The 26,165-nt window shown below is 34.8% G+C and overlaps 1 protein-coding gene across 1 annotated transcript in view; it reads right to left on the bottom strand.

Moving 5' to 3' along the window:
- The window catches only part of LOC126977489 (runt-related transcription factor 3-like), an 81,991-nt gene that overhangs the window by 28,002 nt on the left and 27,824 nt on the right, over positions 1 to 26,165 (bottom strand). Inside the window, exons 3-4 of the mRNA XM_050826333.1 lie at positions 17,904 to 18,017; positions 10,442 to 10,615 (exon numbers count right to left, since the gene is read on the bottom strand). Coding sequence (XP_050682290.1) covers positions 10,442 to 10,615; positions 17,904 to 18,017 — 288 coding nt within the window. The remainder of the gene's footprint in view (positions 1 to 10,441; positions 10,616 to 17,903; positions 18,018 to 26,165) is intronic.

The raw sequence follows: 26,165 nt of genomic DNA on the forward strand, positions 1-26,165 counted from the left end.
ATAATATTTATCTAACAGGTACTGATGGTAACTGATATCTTCATATCTTAGACAATTTATAGGTCAAGATATACTGTGACAGCTGTGAAAACGCGAATACAAAAAAAGCGGTGAACAGTTAGCCTCTGTTTTCAGCTAACGCACGCACACTATAACAAAATGATGTATTGTGAGTGTAAGACGTAGCTGTCATGCACACTGAAATAATAAACCTGGTATCTAGATAAATTATCTACTCCTAATAATATTATATTGACACAACCTATACACAAATTATCTCGCCCCAAACTAGGCAAAGCCTGTGCGATTGGGTAGCGAGATAACGATATATTTAATACAATATACTTACTAAAATATACATACAATACATAAAAACATCCATGACTCGGAAACAAACATCCATACTCATCATATAAATGTTTGCACCTACCGGGATTCGAATCCGGGACCTCCAGCTTAGTAGGCAAGGTCACCAACCATTTGGCTATATGGCTCGTCTAACTTACCAACTTGAATAATATTTATTACCAAATTAATGAACAGGAGTCAACAGTAAATTTGCAGTTGGAGTTCAACTGGGACTATAGGAATATAATTAGGAACATAGTTATTCTTTTGGCGTGAAACCGCAATGGAGGAGGCCCGGTGACGTTATGCGTAACACAAACATTAGTTAAAGTCAAACCGTCTGTTAACGCCGGGTCTATAGTTTCAGACCTACACACCAGCTAATCCACGTATCGATCCCACAGAAGCCGGATTGTAACCGCAACATAGCCGACGATTTCTGCAGCCTCATCGGTCCGTATTCGTTATCAAATTTTCACACAGGCCAGCACCAAGATTGATTTTATTTGAGAAGTGTAACCACAGATCGAAACAGCACGCAACAGCGCCGCCGGTAACAACCGATCCATACAACCCATTAGAATGCTCACGAACTTGGAAGCTCTATTTTTAAATCATCACTTATTGAAGAGATTATTTATATTGTGAGTACTGAACGAGACTGAGCTGTCACGCTTGAATATGTGACGCTCGATCGGGTAAAGTCGGCTCGAATTGACTCATAAAGTGTCATCAGACGGAGCAAAATTCTGGGTACACCTATATAAGACTTATACCCAACGCGGCCATTCCACGGTTTCGCACTTACGAGATAGGTATAAGAGGACCGCCATTTTAATTTTTGTTCAAAGTGATCATAATTTTTTAAGCACTATTTGTCTCGATTGTCCTTTCAACACACTTCCTTTCGACATTTTCACGATCAATGTACTAACATCTCCCAAAAGGTGCACCGTGGAATAAAAATACTCAACTCGAGGGCAAGCACGGGCGTTTGTTGCGAGCATCCTAGCGAAACTTTCTAAGAAAAAAGCAATTCACTCGTTTGTACGAAACGTGCAGTCACTGACAGATTGACAGATGTCGGCTATAATTTTAAGCAACTGTTCGCTTACAAACTTAGCCGGATTACACTTCGTGGCCAATCACGATACTGTATTTACTACTATTTCAAACTTATGTCATATGACTCCACGTTTCATACTAAACTAAATTTCAATTTTTACGTAGGCAGTCCCCCCTCTTATTAATTAGTATTTACATCCTCTTTGGTTGCGAGTGACAGACTCGTCAAAATGGCGGCCGGACGGACGGTCGGTTGATGTTGTTAGTTGACGTATTTAATATACTTTTAACGATTATAATTTGCCAAAAAAAAACGATATCGCTTAATACGTTTAGGACATCACATACCTTGTCAACCCTCGAGCTGTCAAAAAACTATTTGTATTTATTGTTTTTCTACTCCTCTACTTTATCCGTAATTTGTACACGATCAGTAATATAAGTACTTACATACTTTACTGAGTCATTTAAAATGTTTATACTATACGGCCTAAAAAGCATTGTTTACCGTACTTAAATGTGTTTTGGTGCCACAGACAAATAAGAATAGGTTAGGTATGATAGGCTCATAGAAATATTAGGTAATACGTAGTACATACTATAATTATATTATATACATTATTACATACATTATATTTCCATGTTTAAATTAGACTAAACATTTTAATATTGTCAACTTAAGAAAAAAAAATTGTTAATATGATTTGCCAACATACTGCTAGGTATATAGTATATTTTGTAATTTTCTAACTTAACTTTAAGAAAACCGACTTCAAAAACTGAAAAGTATCAAATAAGTAACTAAAAATTTAATTTAATACACCTTTTATGTAAACCTTTACCTGTAATATTAATATTAAATTTTTAGTTATTTGATACTTATCAGTTTTTGAAGTCGGTTTTTTTAAACATATTATTTTTTACGTTTTAGGGTCAGTTAATAATAATATATTATCAACCTGAATGAAAACTTCAAAAAAAAGCCGTACACAGAAAACAATTATGTCATCCAGGTAGACGAAAATTTTCATATAGGTAAATGTTTATAAAATGAAAACTACTGGGACAAACTATAGTAAAATTTTTATGGTACCAAATGGCATCTATTTCGCATCAAACAAAAGAATTACGTAAATTGGATCATAAATCTCAGAGTAATCGGTTTACATACATAAAAAAAATACCGATCGAATTGATAACCTCCTCCTTTTTGAAAACGGTTAAAAATAAAATCACTCACCACTACTTCTCACAGAGATAAGTATGTTCCCTGCCTAGTCATAGTTTATTAGATTGTTTAATTGTTGTTTTATTTAAAATTACCAAGTCATAGAAAAAAATATTACATGCGACACATTATATAACTAGGTCAAAAAAGCTCGTGACGTCATTCATTGCGAAGTTCGCCCGCAGCCCAACCCACGCTACTCGTGATTTTTGACTATTTTAAAGCAACTGTTGTATACGTCCCTACCTACTAGCAGCCGTTCGCAACTTCGTCCGGGTACATTTAGTTAACATAGCGATCTGACAGAATGAAACAGATTTTGTTTAAAACTTTATAGGTACTAATATTATTTGCTTAAAAACTTATGTATGATAATATAAATATAGAGGGATATTGGGAGAGTTTCTTGCGCCGCTTCTTCGCTCAGAGCGCCATTTGTTTGTTGCCAAAAGAATTTTTAAGGAATAAATTTCGAGAAAATAAATTTATAGCTGTTAATCTTTGGAGACTAGGGTTAACTCATACGCAGACGTCCGATAAAAACAGGCCAGGAATATTAGTTTAGTGTGCGTGACAAGCTACGTCTTACACTCGCGATTTGTATGACACTTTGTGTTAGTGTGCGTGCGTTGCTCAAAATAGAGGTTAGTTCTAAACAAAATTTATTCGACGTTTTCAGAGCTATCATAGTCTACCCAGACGTATAAAATTAATGATCTAAGACGATAACATTGAGACGTCGCTGCAATACAGTTTTTAAAACTAGCGCGGAGGGTAGATTCAAATATAAATATAAGAAATTTTTATCACAAAATTACAACTTTCATAGACGAAGTCTCGAGATAGGCTAGCGTTAATATAAAACGTAGAAAACTCATTGTAATTGGATAAGTATCGGTAGCCAATAATGGCGCCCTGACTCCCGAGGTATTGATCATCTAAATTGATCAATCAAATCGAAAATATCGTACCGGAAATAAGGTGCGATGAAATATAACGCTGCTCATTCAATTGAACGTTCTAGAAAAATAATACATTTATTAAATTAAATTCAGTTAGTTTTATAATTTAAAACAAAATTTATTTATTATATTATTTATTAAATTAGTAAATTTAGATAATATTGAAACAAAATTAAGTTTGTTTAGTAAGGTTTTTTTATATTTATAATATAAAATTTTAAGTTATTCGTTTAAATATGAAATTGATCGCATTAGGTACTAATTTTCAGTGTATGCGTATTGATACAAAATACATTTTTTATGATTAATCACTTCTTTTTCTTTTTATTACATATATAAATTACAATATTTAAAACATAATGTATAATGCTGATATTATAAATATAGATTGAAAACAATGACGATGAGTTCGTAGCCGCTTCTTCTTATCATCATCATCTATCAAAGCTCAACTTTTCCAAAAAGTTGGTAAAATATTTTACATTCAAAAGTATCACACTATCTTTCTTTCATAGTTTGTGTATGCAATAGCTGAACAAAAAACAAATGAAGAACATGTAAGAAGGGTCCTTGTTGACGCAGTTCATGCTCAGTTATCCCATTATATAATAATAATATATGTAATACGATCGTACTGTCCGTACTGTTGTATAAGAACATTTTGATTAGGAACGATTGATATAGGAACTGTTTATCATTGTAACTTACTAAGGACGCAAAAAATTATTTCGAACGAATTTCAAACTGTTTTTAAAACGAAAAATACATTCTTAATTCAAAACAATTCACTCTTAAATTTCGATCGCAGCATGAAGGTTTTATGCCGTTTTTTAATATTTAACCTTTTTTCTAACTCTATAGCTATTTTGCTGCCGTAATGACACAGCCCGCGTCGGACGGCGGCTCTCGTTTTTTCTCGAGACACCATTTGACGTTATTGTTATTATTTTCTCTCCGAGTTCATTCACTCGCACAACAAGATTTATGAGACTAATGTTGGAAATGTCAGGTTTTTTTACTTACAACTGCTAATGCCTTATGTGTGTACTTAACGCGGTGGTGATCAAGTTACGGAATTACATTGAAGCTATGTAATAGGTTATTCAAGAATAATTTCTATATGTTATTGATAATTATTGAGGTCATCGGATAATTATCTATATTCAATAATTATTTAAATATATATAAGATAAAACATTTACAGTACTGAAATAGCTAAGATCATTTATACGTCTAGATGACGTACAAGTTATCCAAGTGAAATAGAATGTAAATAAACAATAAAATCATATTAAAATTGAGTTTAATAAATAAAATTGTAATACTATCATATATTTTATAATATTCTTGTATATACACTCACTTTCTGGACTATTGAACGATTATAAATGGAACAGTACTTAATACATCATTTAAGCGGTGTCAACTAAAATTATCAATTATTTAATCAAATAAAAAAAATCGATTTACTCATATAATAATACAATAGAAAATTGTTCAAACGACCGCTTGGAAGACCACCATACGGAAAAGGTTAGCTTTTACATTTTACATATAATATTGTACTTTGAAATGATTTGTAAATTGATGTACTTAAATGTAAATCTTGATATAAAGGAGTGGCAATGAGTTTCTTGCTACTTCTTCTCATTAGCTCAACCCTTTATGAAGTAGCGGTAGATTCAATAAGAAAAATATTTTTTTTTTGACATTCATAAGTGTCATTTCCGTGACCAACGTGAATAAATGATTTTGATTTGATTTGATTATAATGAGAAGAAGCCACAGCGTCCTTGCTAATCACTCTGTTAAATCAACATCTACAGCTTCATCGTTCTACAAATAATTTTACTAACTTTAAAAACTCACTTGCAAAAAAAAACCGGACGGTTTAAATTTATTCCATCCCTTTAGAAAATACAATAACGAAAGAGGTTTTAATCGTATGAGAATACTACTAGCATATTTATGAAGGGCAGTTGATACAACAAAAATACTCTAACGTCATGACTTACATGAGTAAGTTAAAAAATATGTAAAGAGTGAAAAAAACCACAACAGTTTTTGAGCACAGTAGATGTTTCAATCCACACATACTTTTTTTTATGGAGTAGAAGGACAATCGAGTGTACGGGTCACATGGTGTTAAGTGATCACCGTCGCTCACAATCTCTTGCAACACCAGAGGAAAGGAGCGTTACCGGCCTTTAAGGAAGATGTACGCGCTTTTTTTTGAATATACCCATGTCGTATCGTCCCAGAAACACCGTACAAGGAAGCTCATTACACAGTTTTGTAGTACGTGGAAGAAAGCTCCTTGAAAACCGCACTGTGGAGAACCGTCACACATCCGGATGGTGGGGATGATATCCTAACTTGTGGCGTGTCGTGCGAAGGTGGGATTCGGCGGCAGGAATCAAGCTAAACAGCTCCTCGGAACACTCCCCGTGATAAATGCAGTAGAAGACACACAATGAAACGATGTCTCTACGCAACGCTAAGTGATCCAGCTGTTCAAAGAGCACTGGGTCTTCGACAATTCGAGCTGCTCTACGTTGCACGCGGTCTAATGGGACATAAATAAAGTTATACCTTTCATTAACGATTAAAAAGATCGCGATAAAGATTGGAAATAAGCTAAATTTCAAGTTTAGTATTATTATATACATGCAAATATTAAAATTGAAATTTAGCTTATTTCCAATCTTTTTCGCGACCATTTATATAATATATATAAATAATGCTCCTATCTCTTCAGCAATACGTGAGTATTTAGTTGGTAACATTTTAAGTTTGACTTCAATCGCGCCCAATGATTACACGCACACACTTTTTTTGACTCTTAAGTCAAATAAACTTTATTCAATCAAGCTTAAATTAAGCGCTTTTGAATCGTCACTATAAATATTTTTTTTCAATTATTGAATCTACCATATGTTCGGAAAAAGTAGAGCTCGTGAGAAGAACATACAAGAAACTCAACGCCACTCTTGTTAATCAATAAAGTATTTTTACGGCTGTAGTACACAAAACAAATTAGTTTGTAAGGTGCTGCATCCAATGTATGAATCGTGTTCAAAGTTAGCCTTTTTTATATCAAATATTTTATAAAAAATATTGTATATTGGATGCATCGACAATTCATTGTTTGTGTAAAGATGCTTTGTGAACACGATGGTCGTGATTATTGTTATAATTAGTAATCGTATCCAACAATACAATAAATAAAGTTATTCGTAATTGAATCCAAAAGGGCCAGTGTTGTGTTCTTAGAAGCGCAAATCGCCAAGTAAATTTTAATATTCCATTAGAGGGTATTGTGTGTATATCGAAGGATGATTGCCGGTCTGCCAGCAAGGTGTTCCATCATCTGTAATTGGCTTGTTCCGATTGTGGAAGCTCGCCATTGCCGTTCACGTGTGCCAATAATGGTCGCTGTCTGTTTGTACTCTGTTATGATTTACATTACGCACTGTAACTGGGCGCTCAGTGTAATGTTAATGTGAATAACTCTCGATAATGTAAAATGTAAATTGTTTATGCTTATGCCATTAGTTATCATAAAATTTAGCTCAATTGAGATTCTTGTTGAATTTATTGAAATATTTTTAACAGTTTTTTCTTCTACTTATGGCTATATACATAAATAAACCAATTTATTATTTGACCAGTAGGAAACTGCGACGTACTAACAGTCCAACGGGTGTTACTGCTAAGCTAACCGCCCGATATCACACCGTTCATAAATGTTTGTGCATCTGTTCAGCTCTCCAGATTTAGCTCCATCTGCAGGATCTACTATACAATCGTTAGCCTGCTAAGTCCTAGACGCGTTGAACACGTAATAACGAGTAAGTAGTGATTTAGTATGTGAAAGGGCGGAATAAGGTTATATTTTTTATGGAAGAGTTAATGCTTTTGTTATATAGCTGAATAGCGATCTGTCAAAAGTTTCAAATAAATATTTGATTATCACTAAATGTTTTACTTTTAACCTTTAATTATGCCAAGGAGTACGATGGTGCAACACATTCTGCAGTCTATGTTCAAGTCAGTGTTACTGTTCAACGTTAAATTTGTCGTGAAATTTTGTTTTTTGTAAATTTAAGTAACTTAAATATGTTTTTGCTTGTCAAGTGGTTACTGTATCGAGTAACGGGATGCGGGTTCGATCCCGCTGGAATAATCAAAATATTTTCCCCGTTAGGTATGAAGTGTACTAGTAATATAATTATTTTAGGAGTGGCAGCAATCGCAAATTTATTTATTTACTTTATTCGAGATAAAAACAGTAACCAAATATTAAATACACATTCAAATTAGAACTAACTAAAATAATTACAATTGTTCTCTTGGAACGTCTCACTGAGAACATTAACAACAAAAGCGACATCTGCTTGAATTGAACTGAAAAGTTGCAATTTTTTTCTATCAGCACGTTATTTATGTAACGAGATGTATTAATTTAGCCATTTAGCCAAATAATAACTTGCAATTTAGTTCTTCTATCCTAAGTGGTTGTGAGATCCAAGTCGGTCAATTTATTAAGGGTCCTTCTTGGTGTGTGTGTTAAGGTGTCTTCAGTTATTACGTAAGTAACTAACATCCTATAGTGACCATATCAATATTAAAAATATTTTATGTTTTAAATAAATTGATTGACTTAGCCATCGCATACACAATGTATATATTTTTTATTAAAAACACAATGTATCTCATAAGTAGTAGATACACATAATATTAATTAGGTTGTTAATTGCCAAGTCAAAATGTTGAATCAAGTGAATTTAACAAAAGAATATAAAAAACATGCCTGTATATATAATATAATGATATGAAATAACAGGAAAATTAAATGTTTAGTCAGTTAAAAGAGATTGTTTATACACAACCTTCTTATAATATTAATCCACAAATTTTTTTTTTTTAATATTTCCCCTTATTTGTAATCCCATTTAGTTAGTATAAATGTAGATAGAATTACAAAATATGATTTCTTTTATTATGTATGTATTCCTTTCATAATATGGGTAGTGTCGTAAAAAATGAAATAGCCAATGAAATATGCATCTTATGTTGTGTGGCACACGTGCTAAATTTGTCGTTTAGCTAATACGGTCCGCGTACGGAGAGCGGGTACTCAAAGGTAATGTGTCATTAGGTCCGTCCGTCTGTTCGCGCAGATTACACAACTCTACTCACTACTGATGAAAGTCGCCGGGATTGCTTTGTAAATACCCCGTAGCTTACAGCACAGTCTAACGAATACATAGAGCGGCCATTATTAATTTCCACTACTAAATTTTTCAGTGCAACTTAAGTGAATTGCGACGAGTCGTTGCGACGAATTTTTAATAAATATAACTGCACTATATCTGATATCTAATAAAGCAGGCTAACTGCTTTTTTAGATAGAGCTTCAGTTTTTTAAACATCAAAAAAGTGTGCAATCAAAGTGTCGTTTTCTATAAAGACTAACTCCGTACGGTCCAATACATTAATCGATGCCCAAAACATAACTGAGCCTGCACCATAAGAGTTTATTTCTGCAAAGCGAAATTCTACAAAACGTTCCCCGTGCCTTCGCAGTATTTGCCGACGTCCGCGTCGGTCCTCACCATATATGTAGTGATATTCTGGTTTATGATGTACAGCTCGTTGATAGAAAAACAGATATTCAGCTGATTCAATAAGGCTCTCTTTGGATACTCTTTGGGTGTGTTACCCTAAAAAATAATCTTGTAACTACATTACAAATGATTTAATACCGCGCCTTCTATAGATGCCTAATTCTATGGCACCACGAGTCATTCGTAAATAAGATAGTAATCGTTCGTGATTGTGTATCGTGTAATGATAATGAGCGGGGATGTTAACGAATTCGGCATAATTGTCGTAAACTACTCATTATATTATGACGTGTGGCAACATTTAGCAATTATAGCTAGCTTATGGGTTATTGCTCAATCGAATATTCATATTATTTTTTATTTAATTTTTTTATAAGAGGTGGCAAACAGGCAATGATGATGAATGATGGCAAATTGTGGGGCAACCGTCCAAGGACATCTGAAAAACCAGAGATCAAAAGATGTATTGATCTTTAATTTGGGATATGCCCCATGCTTAAAGGTTTCTACGTCGTATCGGTCGCGTAATAAAATGCGTAGGAAAACATTATTGTCATATTAATTAGCATAATTTATTACTACGTAAAAAATAAATCTATTCGAGATGATTGATTGTTAATTTCTATCATATTTTGTAATAAGTTTAATTTAATTTACTAGCATTTTGTTTTAATTTTTAAGTCTTGTTTTTGCCAATTGTAAATATCTATTATGAAATGCTGTGAATGCCTTTAATTAATAGATATACTAGACTATATAGAATCTTAATATTGTGTAAGCAAATGTCATGTATTCCTATTGTTGGTGTTCCAATAAATAAATATAAATATAAAAATGACATATTCTATTTTAAAGAGTTCGTCGTTATTCTCTCATGAAATGAAAATTATTGTCATGGAATTAATTCAAGAATAGGAATAACTTTAATCACCGACAAAAACGCTGACGCATGGACTAGTAATCGCCGGTGTAATTACAGTCACATAAGTCTTAAGTGTGAGCTAGACGCGTGGAATGCACTATGATCGAACTGGTTCGCGGTAAACTACACCTTAGGTCGGATTCGGATGTGGTATCTGATGGTAGTACTGAGATCATATTGACAGTGATACGGGTATACGATGTTGTTTAGCATCTGATCGTTTTTTCTGCGATTTCCAAAAACAAACCCATCGCATTCATATTTAAAAAAAAAATCAATAACTTACCTTCGGGAGGCAGGTTGGCATTAGTCTTATACTCTCGTTCCTCATGTGACATGGACCTGAGTATTCTAGTTGGCGACGACTTATATTCTAATTCCCGGAATGTCATCCCGGCACTTCCCGGCATCGACCTCGGGAATGGTACTGTTCTCATTTGGAGCGGCGATGCATTTGTACCTGTATAAAATAGGAGATTATGTATTCAAATTCAAATATTTTAAATCAAAATAGGATTTAAAATTACTTATTAAACGTCAAAAACTAATAATATATAATAATAATAATTCGAAATAGAGTGCCTCAAATCTGAGAAGAACGGGCGCAAGAAACTCAGCGGGCTCTTTTATCATAAAAATATGGTTACAATATAATATCGTACAATAAATATTTCTAACTAAAGAGCCTGAAGGTGTTTGCTCCATTCCCAGTCTGTGGTATCTTTAAGAAAATCATTTATGTTATAATAACATTTACCATCAAACGTTTTTTAACAGTTCTTTTAAATTTCGTAACACGTTTGTTTTGTACACTTTCTGCGATCATGTTGTAAAAGCATGTACATTATACATCGGCCAATAAAAGACATACTAACTCTTAACCGAGTAGTAGGCATAAAAAGTTTATGTTTGATCTTCGTATTAACATTATGATTGTCGCAGTTTCTAGGAAATTCATTAATGTGCTTATGAACATATAGAACATTATCAAGAATATATTGAGATGCAACAGTCAAAATGTCTATATTTATTTAAATTTTTCTATTTAGGGCCTAGTTTATAAATAGCGCGAATAGCCCTCTTCTGCAGCACAAAAATGGTATTAAAATCGGCTGCACTGACCCATAACAATATATTATAGGACATAATACTATGAGTATATATATATAATGAATACTATGAATATATATAGATGTATGTTCGGCTTTTAAGCGTCCGATCACATGATAGACAAGAACAACAAGTTAAATCACTGAAGAACTGTTACCCTGTCCCTACACTACTGCGACTTGGAAATCAATATCAGCCCGAGTAAAACCACTTTCTTATATTATAGTATACTTTTAGATTTATATATAAACCTAAATAAGAAATTACTAGAAGTGACATATTAGGCGAGTTAAACATGTACCACTGATGTAGAGATAGGCCACCAGCGAGTAAGTATTTCAGCATTATTCGGAATGACGAATGTCTACTAACGCGTGAATTTATTTCAGTATACTTTACTGCGGGAAACAGTTCGGCAGTTCGACTACCTGCACCAACTTACTACATTTAATCAGTAACTTTTTAAACTCAACCGCAATTATCAATTTCAATTGTCAAATCCAACAATATTTAGGATTCGCCCGAGGTTGCACGAAGTACCTAGTAGAATAGTAGATATTCACTTTCCTCATATTTACGAGTAGTGTAGAGGCTGGGTTAAGGCTTAAATACTTCAGATATAAAAAGGTATGATTCCACTGTGAATCTTATTTTTAGTTCTAGTTGTCACTTGTGTATGTATTTTTAAATTGAAATAAAAGGAACATATATTTTCACAAAAAAATTAATATAATTTTTAATAATCTTCTTTATATTTTCGACTGTACAACAAAATTTGATTTAAATTATTTGGTTTATATAATGATTTATATCAGACAAATTAACGATCAAAGTAAACCTACCCTTCCAAAAAAGGACTACTCATAGGATAAAGTATAAAAAAAAGAAAAAAAAAATCGCGTGCTGTATAACTTCCGTGACGAACCGAAGAAATTATTTCTAAATTGCATTTCCTGGTTTCAAATAAATAGCCACGTGTCAATCACCTTATTAGAGGCCCACTTTTTTGATGGCCAAACAATAATAGGCCTTTGCATTTTTCGTTTGTTGGATACCGTCGTAATTATTTCGGGTTTGTCAAAAAAATATCGGTAAGTTTATAGAGCCCGATATATTGGGGTAATTATATTGTAAAATTGACGCAAACAAATGCGAGGAACTTTTATATTTAGGGAAGAATTTTATATATTAGGAACTTGTCATTTATTGTGCACACAATCAAGCTACAATAAACTAATCATTAATTTGAACCACTTCTTTCAAATCAGATTGGCCTTGTATGTCTAAGGCTACACTTGACAAAGGCTTTTTATTGTGTTATATAAATTTATTATTTTCTTCTTTCTATTATAATTCTGACATTAATATTTCATTTGTGAAAACAAAGTGTATGTGAACTTAAAAGACGCATGCAAGAATTTATTCTTATTTGGCGTAATAAAACAAAAATCCTTAAAAAAATATATTTCATGTCCTATTTTACGTTTGAAAAAACAATTTATTACTGAATATGTAATTAAATATCATTTAATTATTTTTATGTAATTAGAGAGATTTTTTTTATTTTCTTTTAAGAATTGTATATAAATTGAATTTACTTCACGTCCAAGTTAATTCACGTCCATTGGTTGAGGTTCAGTAGACATTAAATACAACAGGCTTGGTAGCTGAAGTATGATACAAATAGTCTAGTTGACCAGATATCGTCAGGGTGTCGATATTATAATCTCACTCTCTAATTTTTCCCAAACGCCCCAAAAGTAGTACAACTTCAAAACGATTCACTTGCATCGTGATTTCATAACACACATAATGGCTTTTTGATAACATACTTTGCAAGGAATTTGATTCCATAGGGTGGTTGTATGTTGAAGAAAGTTTCAGAAAAGTTCTTTGAAAAGCGCTCTGTGGAGTGCCCCGCGACTCATCCAAATGGTAATTTAGTTTTTTTTTTTCGTCGGTCGTAATAGTAATGTACAAGGCTACATAATAAGTAACCAAGCGGCTTACGCCGGGCGTCCTACAAATTAAGTCTATCAACTAAAACTTTTAAGTCCCTTGTGCGACTCGTTTCTTGCCCTTTACAGCTTACGATTTAAGTACACCTTTGTCCCTTCAACTCTTTGTTTTGCATATAATCTGTGTTGTTAGCGAGATTTGTTCTTGTTTATTGTGATCATTCCGCCGGCACGCGTCAATTAAACGGATTCTGATGTAAGCTCATCTTTATATTTTTTGCTACGCGGTTGCATCTCTTTGTTTTGATCATTGTTAGATAGCATTTAAAACCGGCCAAGTGCGAGTCGGAAACGCGCATGAAGACTTCCGTACCATTATCTATAAAAAAGTCAAACCTATCATGTCTGTTGTATGGGAACCCCACTTAATTATTTATTTTAGTTTAATTTAATTGTTTACTTTCTAAATGAACATAGAAATATTCATAGAAATTTGTTATAATTTCTATGAATATTTCAAACGTTTTCCTGTTGCCGTTATCAATATCGGACAAAAACGAGCTAAAATAATCACGTTTAAGTAATCATAAAATTTGTTAATAAATAAAAATACACTACATACTAATTAAATAATTAATATCTGTCCTGTTACGGTGATTTTGATCAGATCGTCTTCTTCTTCTTGTGGGGTGGGTATTCCAACACTGCCTCTTCCGGTAGGTACGTAGTCGCCATTGAGGACTTTACTTTCCCAACGGACATCTGTCCGTCGAGCTATGTGCCCTGCCCACTGCCACTTCAGTTTCGCAATAATTTGGACGATGTCGGTAACTTTGGTTCTCCTACGGATCTCCTCATTTCTGATTCGATCTCGCAGGGAAACTCCGAGCCTAGCCCTCTCCATTGCCCTCTGTGTGACCATGAACTTTCTCATAAGGCATGGGCCTTATGAGCTAGCGACCACGTCTGCGTTCCGGAGGTAATCAATTCATTGGCACACTTATTCTTTTTCGTTAAGGTAAGGTTTCTCTACCCGTGTGTTCCATAAATGATGCCGTTGTAGTGTCATTATAATAATGTTCAAATTAATTCATCTCAATATTATCTCTACACGTGCACGAGTAAAGTTTCTTTACGAATTCTCAAAAAAACACTCGCCTAATGAATAGGCTTCCGTTCAACGTTCGGAGACACGAAGCCTTCAAAAGGATCGTAATTCGTATAGTATCGGGTCTGACGAAAACGTTACGCCATATGGAGTGGAGCTTGCGGCAGACAATGGCGGAATTATTGGTGTAATAAGCTCGATGCACGCACTACCAACTGCTACAGCCTTGTGCGTCTCACGAATGACATCCAACTTATTATATTCCATTTTTATTGAAGCGCGAATAACACTTTTGAGAGTAAAACCTTCTTAACCGTGTAGAGCACTCTATTTTATGAGTACTGAATTGATATGTACCTAACGTTATTTTTGAAGTTAAACTTCTTTAGGCGCGACTTATATATGATTCCTAAAGTTATTATTAAGTTTTACTTCAATCTCGCGCAAAGGTTATACGCACACTTAGAAGATATAGTTATTTGTTTGAAGTAACGGACGCGTGTCATATATGCTGACGTCATGCTCATGATTGCCGTGTAATACACTTACAATATACTATCGAATAAACAAACAAAGTGAGAGAGGACATCTCTAACGAAGATGCAACAAAATAGAAAAGTAAAGCGAATCTATTGTTACTTATTGGATACTATGTATTCGGCGCAATAAATAAATTTCAATTCATTTACTGTAACCGATTTTGATTGACAAGTCGTAAACAGTCAGCCACGCTCGGTATTAGCTCCTTAGTATTTTTTTAATTAAACAACTAACATTGGTTTTGTAACATCGTGCTGTCTGGTCTTCAATACGCTAGTAGATAGTATAATCTAAGTCTAGGTGGTTAATAGTAATATTATAATAACATTATAATAAAAATATAGTATATTATTGGTATACGAAAGACTCATTATAGCAACTAGCATCGAAATGCAAAACTAAATTAAACTCGTTATTGATTTGACATGTCATTGGGTGGAGAAGTATTTGTTATTATTCAGAACCCAGCTACAAAAACCGCAGGGTCGACGTAAACAATTAAAATATATGCGTTCTATTATTATCGTAAATTATTTAAAATAAACGATATGTTTAAAACAATGCGGCTGCGCTATCATCGCCCTGATAACGGTTTTCTTCCCACGGGACTTTAATATACGATATGGAATGGACGCTAGAGAAATCATTATCACCGTATTTGAAGGTTAAATTACTCAGGAATAGTCGCGAAGTACAGAGCTATTGGTCACACAAGTCCTGAAAAATGTTAGTACAAGTTGACACTTGCAGGAGGTGTCTTAACACTTAAAGATTATTAAATACTAGCCGATTCCCGCGACCACGTCCGCATAGATAAATGGTTTTTAAAAATAATAAGCAAGTTTGGAATTGAAGATCTCATGTCCTATTCCAATTCCGGTTCTCGTTGTCGCTCCAGTTTCCATAGATCATAGACATGAATTTCAGTTTTTCACAAATCCCGAGAGAACCATTGATTTTTCCGGGATAAAATAAAAATGTCCTTTTCCAAGCTCCAGTCTATCGCTGTACCAAAATTCATCTAAATCGGTTCAGTAACTCCGGCGTAAAAGCGTAACAAACAAACTTACATTCACATTTATAATATTAGTGGACATCTTAAAGCTATTCCACAGAAGCATGCATTAGCTGTGGTGACAAAAACATTCTTAATATTGAAATCTATTCATAAAATTATTTAAGATTTTTTTTATCAGCGCCATTCAGGGATAAATATATTTATTAGGTACTATGTATACAGGATGTCCCAAAGTTATGGGACATGAAGGGAAAGTACCTTAAATATCGTGGATAGGGTATTTTACTGAAATAAGACTTTATCTTACTTTTAAAAGTTAGTAATTCTGCATTCAAAGATTTCCTAAAAATTACTTGCCTCGTCTGGAAATTGATCCGACTTAAATGTAAAAAAAAAACACCCCTACTTCACTATCATAATATGAGAAAGAAGTCAATTAAGTGGGTATTTTTTTGTAAATTAATTAATTAAATGCTCAAAATATGATCCTCTTGTCTTACGCAAATCGCCAATCTTTTAATGAGTCCGCTGCCTTTTGATTTTCTTATATTTTTATGGTGAATACTCGATATGATATGGCACAATTCTGTTTGTAACTCGCCCACGTTCTCATATCGCTTTTAAAGTAAAAAAAAACTATGCTATAAAGTATTTTAATTATGAAGTGGGTACTTATTTACGAATAATCAATGCTATCTATGGAATGATAATATCTCTACTTTTCGGACGTCGTCGTCGGCAATAAATAACTTTCTCGAAATTTGATTCAAATTTTACTTTGTTTTTTTTTTGAAATATAGTATTTTACTTAAGAAGAGTTATAAGTTTTTGGCTATTCTTTCGATTTGCATAGTAAAAGTAGGGGTGTTTTTTTACATTTAAGTCGGTTCGAGTCCCAGACGAGGCAAGTACCTAATTGTAAGAAAATCTTTGAATGCAGAATTACTAACTAAAAATTATATAAAGTCTTCTTTCAGTTAAATACCCTATCTACGATATTTAAGATACTTTCCCATTCATGTCCCATAAGTTTGGGACATCCTGTATATTCCTACTACATAATTTATGATTCTTAATAGAAGTAGTTCCATCACTTGTGATATTTTGTTATCCTTTTAATACGGAACCCAAAAACTGGTCAGCAGGTAAGTGACGAAAACTGTGTGAAATGAAAACTTTGAAACAGTAATGTTTTTGGATATAGGTCTTGTTTTATCTAATTGTCGAAGTAAGATATTGAAAAATTAAAATGATTTCAAATAATAAGTTGAACAACCATACCAAGTTCGGACAGTTCGCTTAATTGTTAAGAGCGCTGGGGCGAAACCCGCGAGGTATAGGACGATTTTTTTTTAAATGAAAATAAAGGAAAAGACGAGCAGGACGTTCAGCTGAAGGAATTGATACGCCCTGTCCATTACAATGCAGTGCCGCTCAGGTTTCTTGAAAAACCTCAAAAATTCTGAGCGGCACTACAATTGCGCTCGTCACCTTCAGACATAAGATGTTAAATCTCTTTTGCCCAGTTTTCCATTTCATTTCCATTTCATTTCCATTTCACTAGCTATATTTTTTCTAATTGTATAAAAATAATTTAATGATATTTAACGTTTTTAAATAAATTCTTTATTGCCATACAAAACATTACAAAAAATAAAATGAATAATTAGGCTACGTGATGAAACAATAGGCAAAAGGAAAAGGCTCAGCTTCACCTGACATGGAATCATGGATTTATGTTTCCATTCGGCGCTGTTGTTCAGCCATCCCCTCCCATCCCCAAAAAAGTGTTCTTATTACCCTTGCATGTGTGTGTGTGTGTGTGTGTGTTTTCGTGTGTGTGTGTGTGTGTTTTCGTGTGTGTGTGAGTGTGGGCGTGTGTTTATGGCCGCATACAGAAAAAAATTTAGAGAAAGGAATTTCCAGTGGATGTGATTCAATTTCCCCGCAGCAAATTGCTTTTTTTAGTTGCGTTATTAAACTAAATTCAAAAAAATAATAAAAAGAGACTTACTAGTTTTAGATCTCGGCTCTCTGGGTCCATCAACAGTGACCTTGATCGCTTTTTGGTAGGTTGCTACTTGAGGAGGTGATGTCGAAATGGTTATTGTTAACATGAAGCTTTTCCCTGAAAAAAAGACATTACATTGCTTATTATAACTTGCTGAAGGGTACATTGTTATACTCATGTCAAAAACTCGCTGCTCGTGTTACAAATATTTTGTCGAAAAATCATCAGCAAAATACTGTTAAGAGAATCATTGCGATTATTGTAGATCATTAGCCTTAAAACTTCATATCTCTGCGCCGTATAGAGTGATGCGGAAGACAAGTGCGCAAGCCAGGAGTATTATAGTTCGATTGCTAATATTTCTGTCTCTCCATACCTTTCCCTTGAAATAATATTTCACTCTAATTTGTTCTAAATACTAAGGTCGTTCGAGAAGCAAACCCGTGAAAAGATAACAATTAAGAGTCCAAAGTCAGTCGTTTTCGCAATTCTCTATTCACAAATGAGCGGCTGTAAAATACATTAGAGACATCATTCGCATTACCGTTGAATATTGTTGAATGACGTTTCCGTATGTTCCAATGTATACGAAATGCCCGTACGCGCGTATGGAAATAAGCGAGCTTTTTGGAAGCCCGATTTGCGGTTGCCAGTAATGAATGCACCGATAAATACGGAATAAAATTACAGTTAAAATGAGTGGATTAACATGTCTAATGCAGATAATTCGTGTGTAGTGCGCACTCGATTTAGTGGCTATAAATGATTGATTGAGATGAGACTAGCGCCGCATTACTCCCGTACATTACAGCAGTCGGATCTGATTATTTGTACTAAATATTATGTGGTACTGATGAGATTCAAACTACAGCCGATACTGAAACAAGCTTTATAATGGACTTTATAGATCTATTTATTTATTTTAGATGTACCAACAATAACTCAACTTAACAAACTAATTCTAGATTGGTTATTCTAATTTGATACATTCAACATATTAAATAAGAAAAAATTAAGTAACTTTAATCTTAATTCTAGAAACAATGCAATGTAAATAATTAAAAAAAATAAGAGTAAGAATTAATAAGTCGTTAACAATGTAATATAAATTATTATCTACCGTGGTCGTGACTTTTTCTATAACTTTTTTTCTATATGACCTAAAGATGTCAATGTCATGATCGTTGATAACGTTGAATGTTGTAGATCATATTGTATTAAAAGGATCATAATGTTTCATATTAGTTCTGGAGTAATTATAATAATAATAATAATCATTTATTTCGGACACTACACAGGGTATATTATATTATAGGGATCCGTCACTAGTTTATGAATTATTATCCGCACCTTGGAATGGGGATGAAACCTTATTACATTAAGAGGAAATGTTAGTGTCCATTTAGTCCATACTTATCTCCTTCGTTTTTAGCCTTAGATAAAAATTTATTTTCAAATGAGATCGATATGGTCACTGTCTGAGTCTCTGTGTTTTGCTCTGTTATATTTTTGTTTTAGTAAGTTCCACCAAAAATTGGTTTGAGCGAGATGCCCTGTACTTTCCCCGGGGCGTAAAAAGAATAGGGGAGTCCCAGGCCCATGGGTGTCGTAAGAGGCGACTAAGGGCTTTTTAGAAGTGGGAGAGTCACGCTGCCGTCTTATGACGTCAGCACAATCGGGCCAGACTCGTCCGGGTTAATTACCACACTCGCACAGAATACCGGCGTGAAGTAGCGGCCTAGTACCGCTATGTTTCGCATAGGTTAGTGTCGAGGACCGGAGGCCATCCCTTCCCACAAATTATGAGAGCGGTCCGTAAAAAGATATTAGGAGGAGGTAGGAGCCGGTACCCCAAGAGGGTACCGGCTCTACCAGAGCCGGAGAATCCCTCCCCGAGCACTCTCGCTCGGGCCGCCCTTCGTATTCTGGGGTGGGCACAGAACCGCGCATGACCGAGGACAAACGAGGCAGTAACACCACGGCACCCCGCTCCACGCTCAACGTGGACTTTTGCAATATCAGGGGGATCCGGCGAACTACAGGCCTATTGCTATCACCTCCCTGCTCTCCAAAATCATGGAGAGCATAATTAGCCACCAGCTTTTAGTATACCTAGAGGGTCACCAGTTGATCAACGACCGACAGTACGGGTTTCGCCATGGACGGTCGGCAGGTGATCTTCTGGTATACCTATCACATAGATGGGCGGCGGCTATTGAAAGCACGGGGGAAGGCCTGGCAGTTAGCCTGGATATAACGAAGGCCTTTGATCGTGTATGGCACAAGGCGCTCCTCTCAAAACTTCCATCATTTGGGCTTCCCGAGAGCTTGTGCAAGTGGACCTCCAGCTTCCTCACTAGGCGTAGCATACAGGTCGTTGTCGACGGATATTGCTCGAACCCGAAGCCGAAGCGTGTGCTATCTCCTACGCTGTTTCTTCAGCATATCAATGATATGTTGGACACCTCCAACATGCATTGCTATGCAGATGACAGCACTGGTGATGCCGTATACATGGGCCATGTAGGTCTCTCTCGGGAAATCGTCGACCAGTGCCGGGAGAAACTTGTGTCTTCTATCGAGTCCTCTCTCGAGAAGGTCGCGGAATGGGGTAAATTGAACCTTGTCCAATTTAACCCCCAGAAGACTCAAGTTTGCGCGTTTACCACTAAAAAAACCCCATTTGTCGTATCACCGCTCTTCGAGAACACTTCTCCTAAAGCCGCGCCTAGTATCGGAATACTGGGTCTCGAAATCTCGAGCGATTGCCAATTCCGTGGCCATCTGGAGGGCAAAGCCAAATTGGCTTCGAAGAAGCTGGGCGTCATCAATAGAGCACGGCAATACTTCAAGCCGGCCCACATTCTAGCGCTCTACAAAGCGCAGGTCCGGCCACACATGGAGTATTGCTGTCATCTCTGGTCTGGTGCACTCCAGTATCTGCTCGATCCATTTGACCGCGTGCAACGTAGAGCAGCTCGAATTGTCGGGGACTCAGTGCTCTGTGAACGGCTGGATCACTTGGCGTTGCGTAGAGACGTCGCTTCATTGTGTGTCTTCTACCGCATTTATCACGGGGAGTGTTCCGAAGAGCTGTTAAACCTGATTCCTGCCGCCGAATTTCACCATCGCACGACACGCCACAAGTTAGGATATCATCCCCACCATCTGGATGTGTGGCGGTCCTCCACAGTGCGGTTTTCAAGAAGCTTTCTCCCTCGTACTACAAAGCTGTGGAATGAGCTTCCTTGTGCGGTGTTTCCGGGACGATACGACATGGGTACCTTCAAAAAAAGCGCGTACACCTTCCTTAAAGGCCGGCAACGCTCTTGTGATTCCTCTGGTTTTGCAAGAGAATGTGGGCGGCGTTGATCACTTAACACCAGGTGACCCGTAAGCTCGTTTGTCCTCCTATTCCATAAAAAAAAAAGATCTAGTTAGTATTTTTTAAATACACTATTATTACGACATCGATCAAAGTTACAACGAACTACAAGAAATTTTATATCATGTTACTTGCTGCTACGGAACCCTCCATCGGGGAGTCCGATTCTCACTTGGCCGCTATTTTCCTTCGGTTATACAGTGAAAACTATCAACTGAACCGATCGCAATAATCTTTATATATATATTTCTTATGTGCGTGTGTATGTCACTGAACTCTTCCTAGACGGCTGGACCGATTTTGATGATATTTTTGTGTGTTCGAGTGAATTTGAGATTGGTGTGTGTCTTCAGGAGGATTCGAGAATGGTTTAGATTCACAATTAAACTACATCCTAAACGGCTGGACCGATTTTGATGATTTTTTTTGTTTGTATCAGTGAATTTGAGATTGGATTAGATTCTCAATTCCGTCCATATAATATAATTCACCTGCTCATGTGTATGTAAGTGAAAACCTCCTAACGGCTGGACCGATTTTTCAAATTTAAGACGTGTGTACAGGACAACGTCTGTTGGGTCCACTAATATAAAATAAATATATTATAAGTAGACATATACAATAAATCCACATTTCCCTACACTTAAAGTTTTTACGTTATTGCTTCCATTTCATCATACTTTTTAGTTTTGTCAGAAGTCATACTTTTTAGTTTATACTTGTGGTACTTTTTAGAGTAAATAAGAAGTTATTTGTTTATTCTAAGTTTATACAGATGCGGTGGTTTGTTTGTAAGCATAACTAGTTTTAGTTCGCTGGATCGAGATTACTACATAAAATACACATAATTCATCACAATGATAAACTTTAATATTTCCTGGTCAAAAATTCATGTTAGGACAAGTTTACTCTGACAAATTATGTCAGAAGCATATCAACGATATCAGCAAGCGCAATTGTTTGTGGCAACGCTTTTATGAAACAGATTTTAATATTTCATAAATGTAAGAAGTATTTAAAGTGAGTATACAGGTAATCTGATGATGACATGATGGTAATTGATCACTAATACCATTGCTCTCTTCACCAGAGAAATCAAATGAGCGTTACTGACCTTTAAGATAAATCTGAACGCTTTTGTGAAGGATTTACTGATGCCGACTCTATCTTGGACACACGACATTCCTAAGTTTCGTTGTATGTGAAAAAAATAGGTAAACATAATTCCGTCCCTCTAGTTATAAAAAAATCTATTATTTGATTGATCACTTCCAAAATTAGTGTTCTGTAAAACGCATTGTGGCCGAAAGCCTTATATAATATAATCAAAAAGTCATGCCATAAATACTGTTACAATTAAAAATAAACAAAAGATTATATTTGAATTTGGAATATGTCATTTTAATATGATTGTTCATTGAGTTTTCTCATTTTGGCGCCAATACATTGCACAATATTTTGCGATATTAAAATGGAGTGGGGTAAAATGAACCGATACCATGTATACCATGATACGTTGGAGTCCTACAATCCGCATAATTGAGAGTGAAGAATTTTCCCATGGAGAGAGTGCGTGCTTCTATTGATAACTAGCCTCAACATTTAAAGGATTGTATTGCAATCCAATGGAGACCACTTCGAATAAGCTTTTTATATTTTAAATTGTTTTATAATTATGTATTAAACTAACACACTGTAAAAGTAATAAATGTTATTCGCAATAGAAATATTCTTTTCTATGTTTCAGTATTTATGGTAAGACTAGGTATATGTATACAGATGGCTCGAATAATTGTAAGGTTTATAGTGTTTACGTATTACTGAAGCGATGAGAGCCCGGAACGAATTACTAGTAGGTACTTCTACTTTCAAAAATGTGGGGGCGGTCAAGTGTGATTTGTACGTCAGTTTATTAATGTTCAGATTTTTTATGGAAGATAGGACAAACGAGCGTGCGGGTCACCTGATGTTAAGTGATCACCGCCGTCTACATTATCTTGCAACACCAGATTAATCACAAGAGCGTTGCCGGCCCTTTAAAAAAAGTGTACGTGCTTTATTGAAGGTAGCCATGTCGCAACACCCTGTAAACACCACACAATAAAGCTCATTCCGCAGCTTGGTCGAGAGATCCTAACTGAAAAATCTGTGGAGGAACGCCACATACAGATGGTGGGGTTTATCCTTATTTGTGGCGTGTCGTGCAAAGGTGGAATTCGGCGGCTGGAATCAGGTGAAACAGCTCTTCGCAACACTTTCCGTGATAAATGAAGCTCAAATGTGGACCGGCTATTGCATATTAACCCCCTTATTCATAATAGTCTGCTAACTTAAAGCATTGCTAATTCTCACTCTGTCTTCTTCTATTGACCTAAATCAGAATGAGAAAAAACACTCCTTAGCGGCTGTTTAAAGTTAGCGGACCATTATGAATAAGGGGGTAAGTAAATAAGTATTGTATAGTAAGATTCAAAGTAAATGGGCACTGCCGACCACCTATAGTGATTGGGAAAAATAATATGATATAATACTGTATTAGTACTCGTCATAAATATATTATCAAGTCTTTAATCAACCTTGAGGGATTAAAATAAATCCAAATCGTGTATTTCAGCCTTTTCCACCCTACACCAAATGCACTCGAATCCGATATAGAACCCCCGCAATAGGGGTTTATATCTTAAAATATTATTCTATGTATAGGAATGTAGGAGAGATCTGTGCAGTATTGGTGCCAGCCCGTTCACAAAGCGACATTAGACCGCGCCGAAGATACATTTCATACGGAAACAAATCATCATAAAACATTGGTCGCTAAACTCCAAAGGCGTGCCATGAACGATTTGAAATATTGCATTTAAAATTGCTATTAAACTTAATGCATTTTACATGATCACTCATCAACAGTTTAGGGCCTAACACAATATGGTGAGTTGTAAAATATACAATGTATCGAATTGGCGTGTCAGAAGGTGTTGAGAGAGGCAAGAAATATTCAATTATTGCGCGGGCGCTGTTCGGGAGTGTTGGCGGGAAGGGCGGCCATTTTGATTTACGATTGAACGTAAATTATGAATGACATTTGTGACTCGCGACTCGCGAGTGAAGACGCGAATGCCGATTACTATGTGCCAATGACAAGTTTTTCAGGAAAATCGTTTGCGGTTGATTTTATATCTCAGCATGGATATGCCGCGTTCTCTACATGATTGGCTTCACATATTCAATGAAATGTAATGCTATCAGCTTAGATAATTTAAACATTTGGATAGATCCTCTTGCTGCTAGACAACCGATGAAAACATGCCAGGATTATAACTTTAGTGTACATGACAAGCTACGAGTAAGTCTTACACTCGCGATTTGTATGTCACTTTGAGTTAATGTCCGTTGTTCAAATATAGGCTTTGATAGAGGGTAACTGTCAAACCTCAATTTTATTCGATCTTTTCACAGCTGTCACAGTGTATAAATGATCTAAAGCTATCAGTTAGTATTAGTTGAATACAGACATTATGTTATGTTTTTTTTAAAGTGATAACCCTCAGTTTAGCTCAGTTGGTTAGAGCACCGGTACGGAACGCCAAAGGTCGGGGGTTCGAGTCCCGCATCGTTCATAAAATATTGTTTTTCAAATTTTATTTGTAAGTACAGACATTTTGTTTAAATGTAAGCAGATAATTAATGCCTTCGTACACTATTGCGATGTGATAGTGCGTTGATAAATACCAACACAATACCTATAATGTTTATGTTGCGTTTGTTTTCCTCTTGAGTATCTATCTAACGCTTATATATATTATAATACTTAAATTATATATAGTACGGTCTATTATATATAAATATGTATTTATTATCATAAATGTACTAAAATGTACATTGTATTAAAATGTATAAAATGTACATTGCAATACAAGAACTTCTTTCTAAAATTATTGTCATCAACATTATCACAATTATCCACTAACGAGGTAAATTATTAAATATTTACTAATAGTTAGATATAGATAGATATTATTAATAGTTAGATATAAATTGTCGTTTTTATTTAGATGTAGGTATAGCACAGCGATTTTAATTAATACTTTCCTAATTATTAATCTACCTTATAAACGTCACAACGCACATTATTTTCCTGAGCACTATTAATTCTAAAACAAGATTTAAATGCAAAAAGAATGCGTTCATTTTTGTTGACGATGTGATATGATCGTATCTGTCACCGATATCTCAATATCGTTTATTTTGTTATGATATCCGGTGAGCTTGTTGCGGGTGTCTGAAGATATCACGTCACTTTACGTTCTGGAGAGGACATCTTATCTCAAAACCCTTCAAAACATGAACGAAAAAACAATTTGAAAACTCAACCATTCCGTCATACTGAAAACAAAAAAAGTCTTAGGCAACGACGATTAGACGAATTGAAACCGGCCAAGAGCGAGTTGGGCTGACTTAATATGTAATAAATATTTTTTTTTAAAGAAATATTATCTAATTTGTCATTTTGGTATTTCTTTTAAACAACCGAGCAATAGTACAATTTTAGCAATATACACAGATAGATAGATAGATAGATATAGATTAGTGTTTGTTATTGTATTTTATGCTATTTATATATACATATTATATTTTCAAAATATCTTTTGGAAAGTATTTATTGCTAAAATGTTTACTCCTTTTTACAAATATTTGTAACTAGAATTAGTATAATATAGTGAGACTGTACGATCATTTATCAAATTATTAAGTTAAGTTAAGTTATACTTAATAAATAAAAAATTAGGGTAAGTACATAATTAATATACGTAATAATATTGAAATTATTATAATCTATTATAATTTTTTTACCTTAATGAATTAGAAGTAGAGTTATTTTT

The sequence above is a fragment of the Leptidea sinapis genome, chromosome 45, assembly GCF_905404315.1.
Source record: "Leptidea sinapis chromosome 45, ilLepSina1.1, whole genome shotgun sequence".
Taxonomy (NCBI): Eukaryota; Metazoa; Arthropoda; class Insecta; order Lepidoptera; family Pieridae; genus Leptidea; species Leptidea sinapis.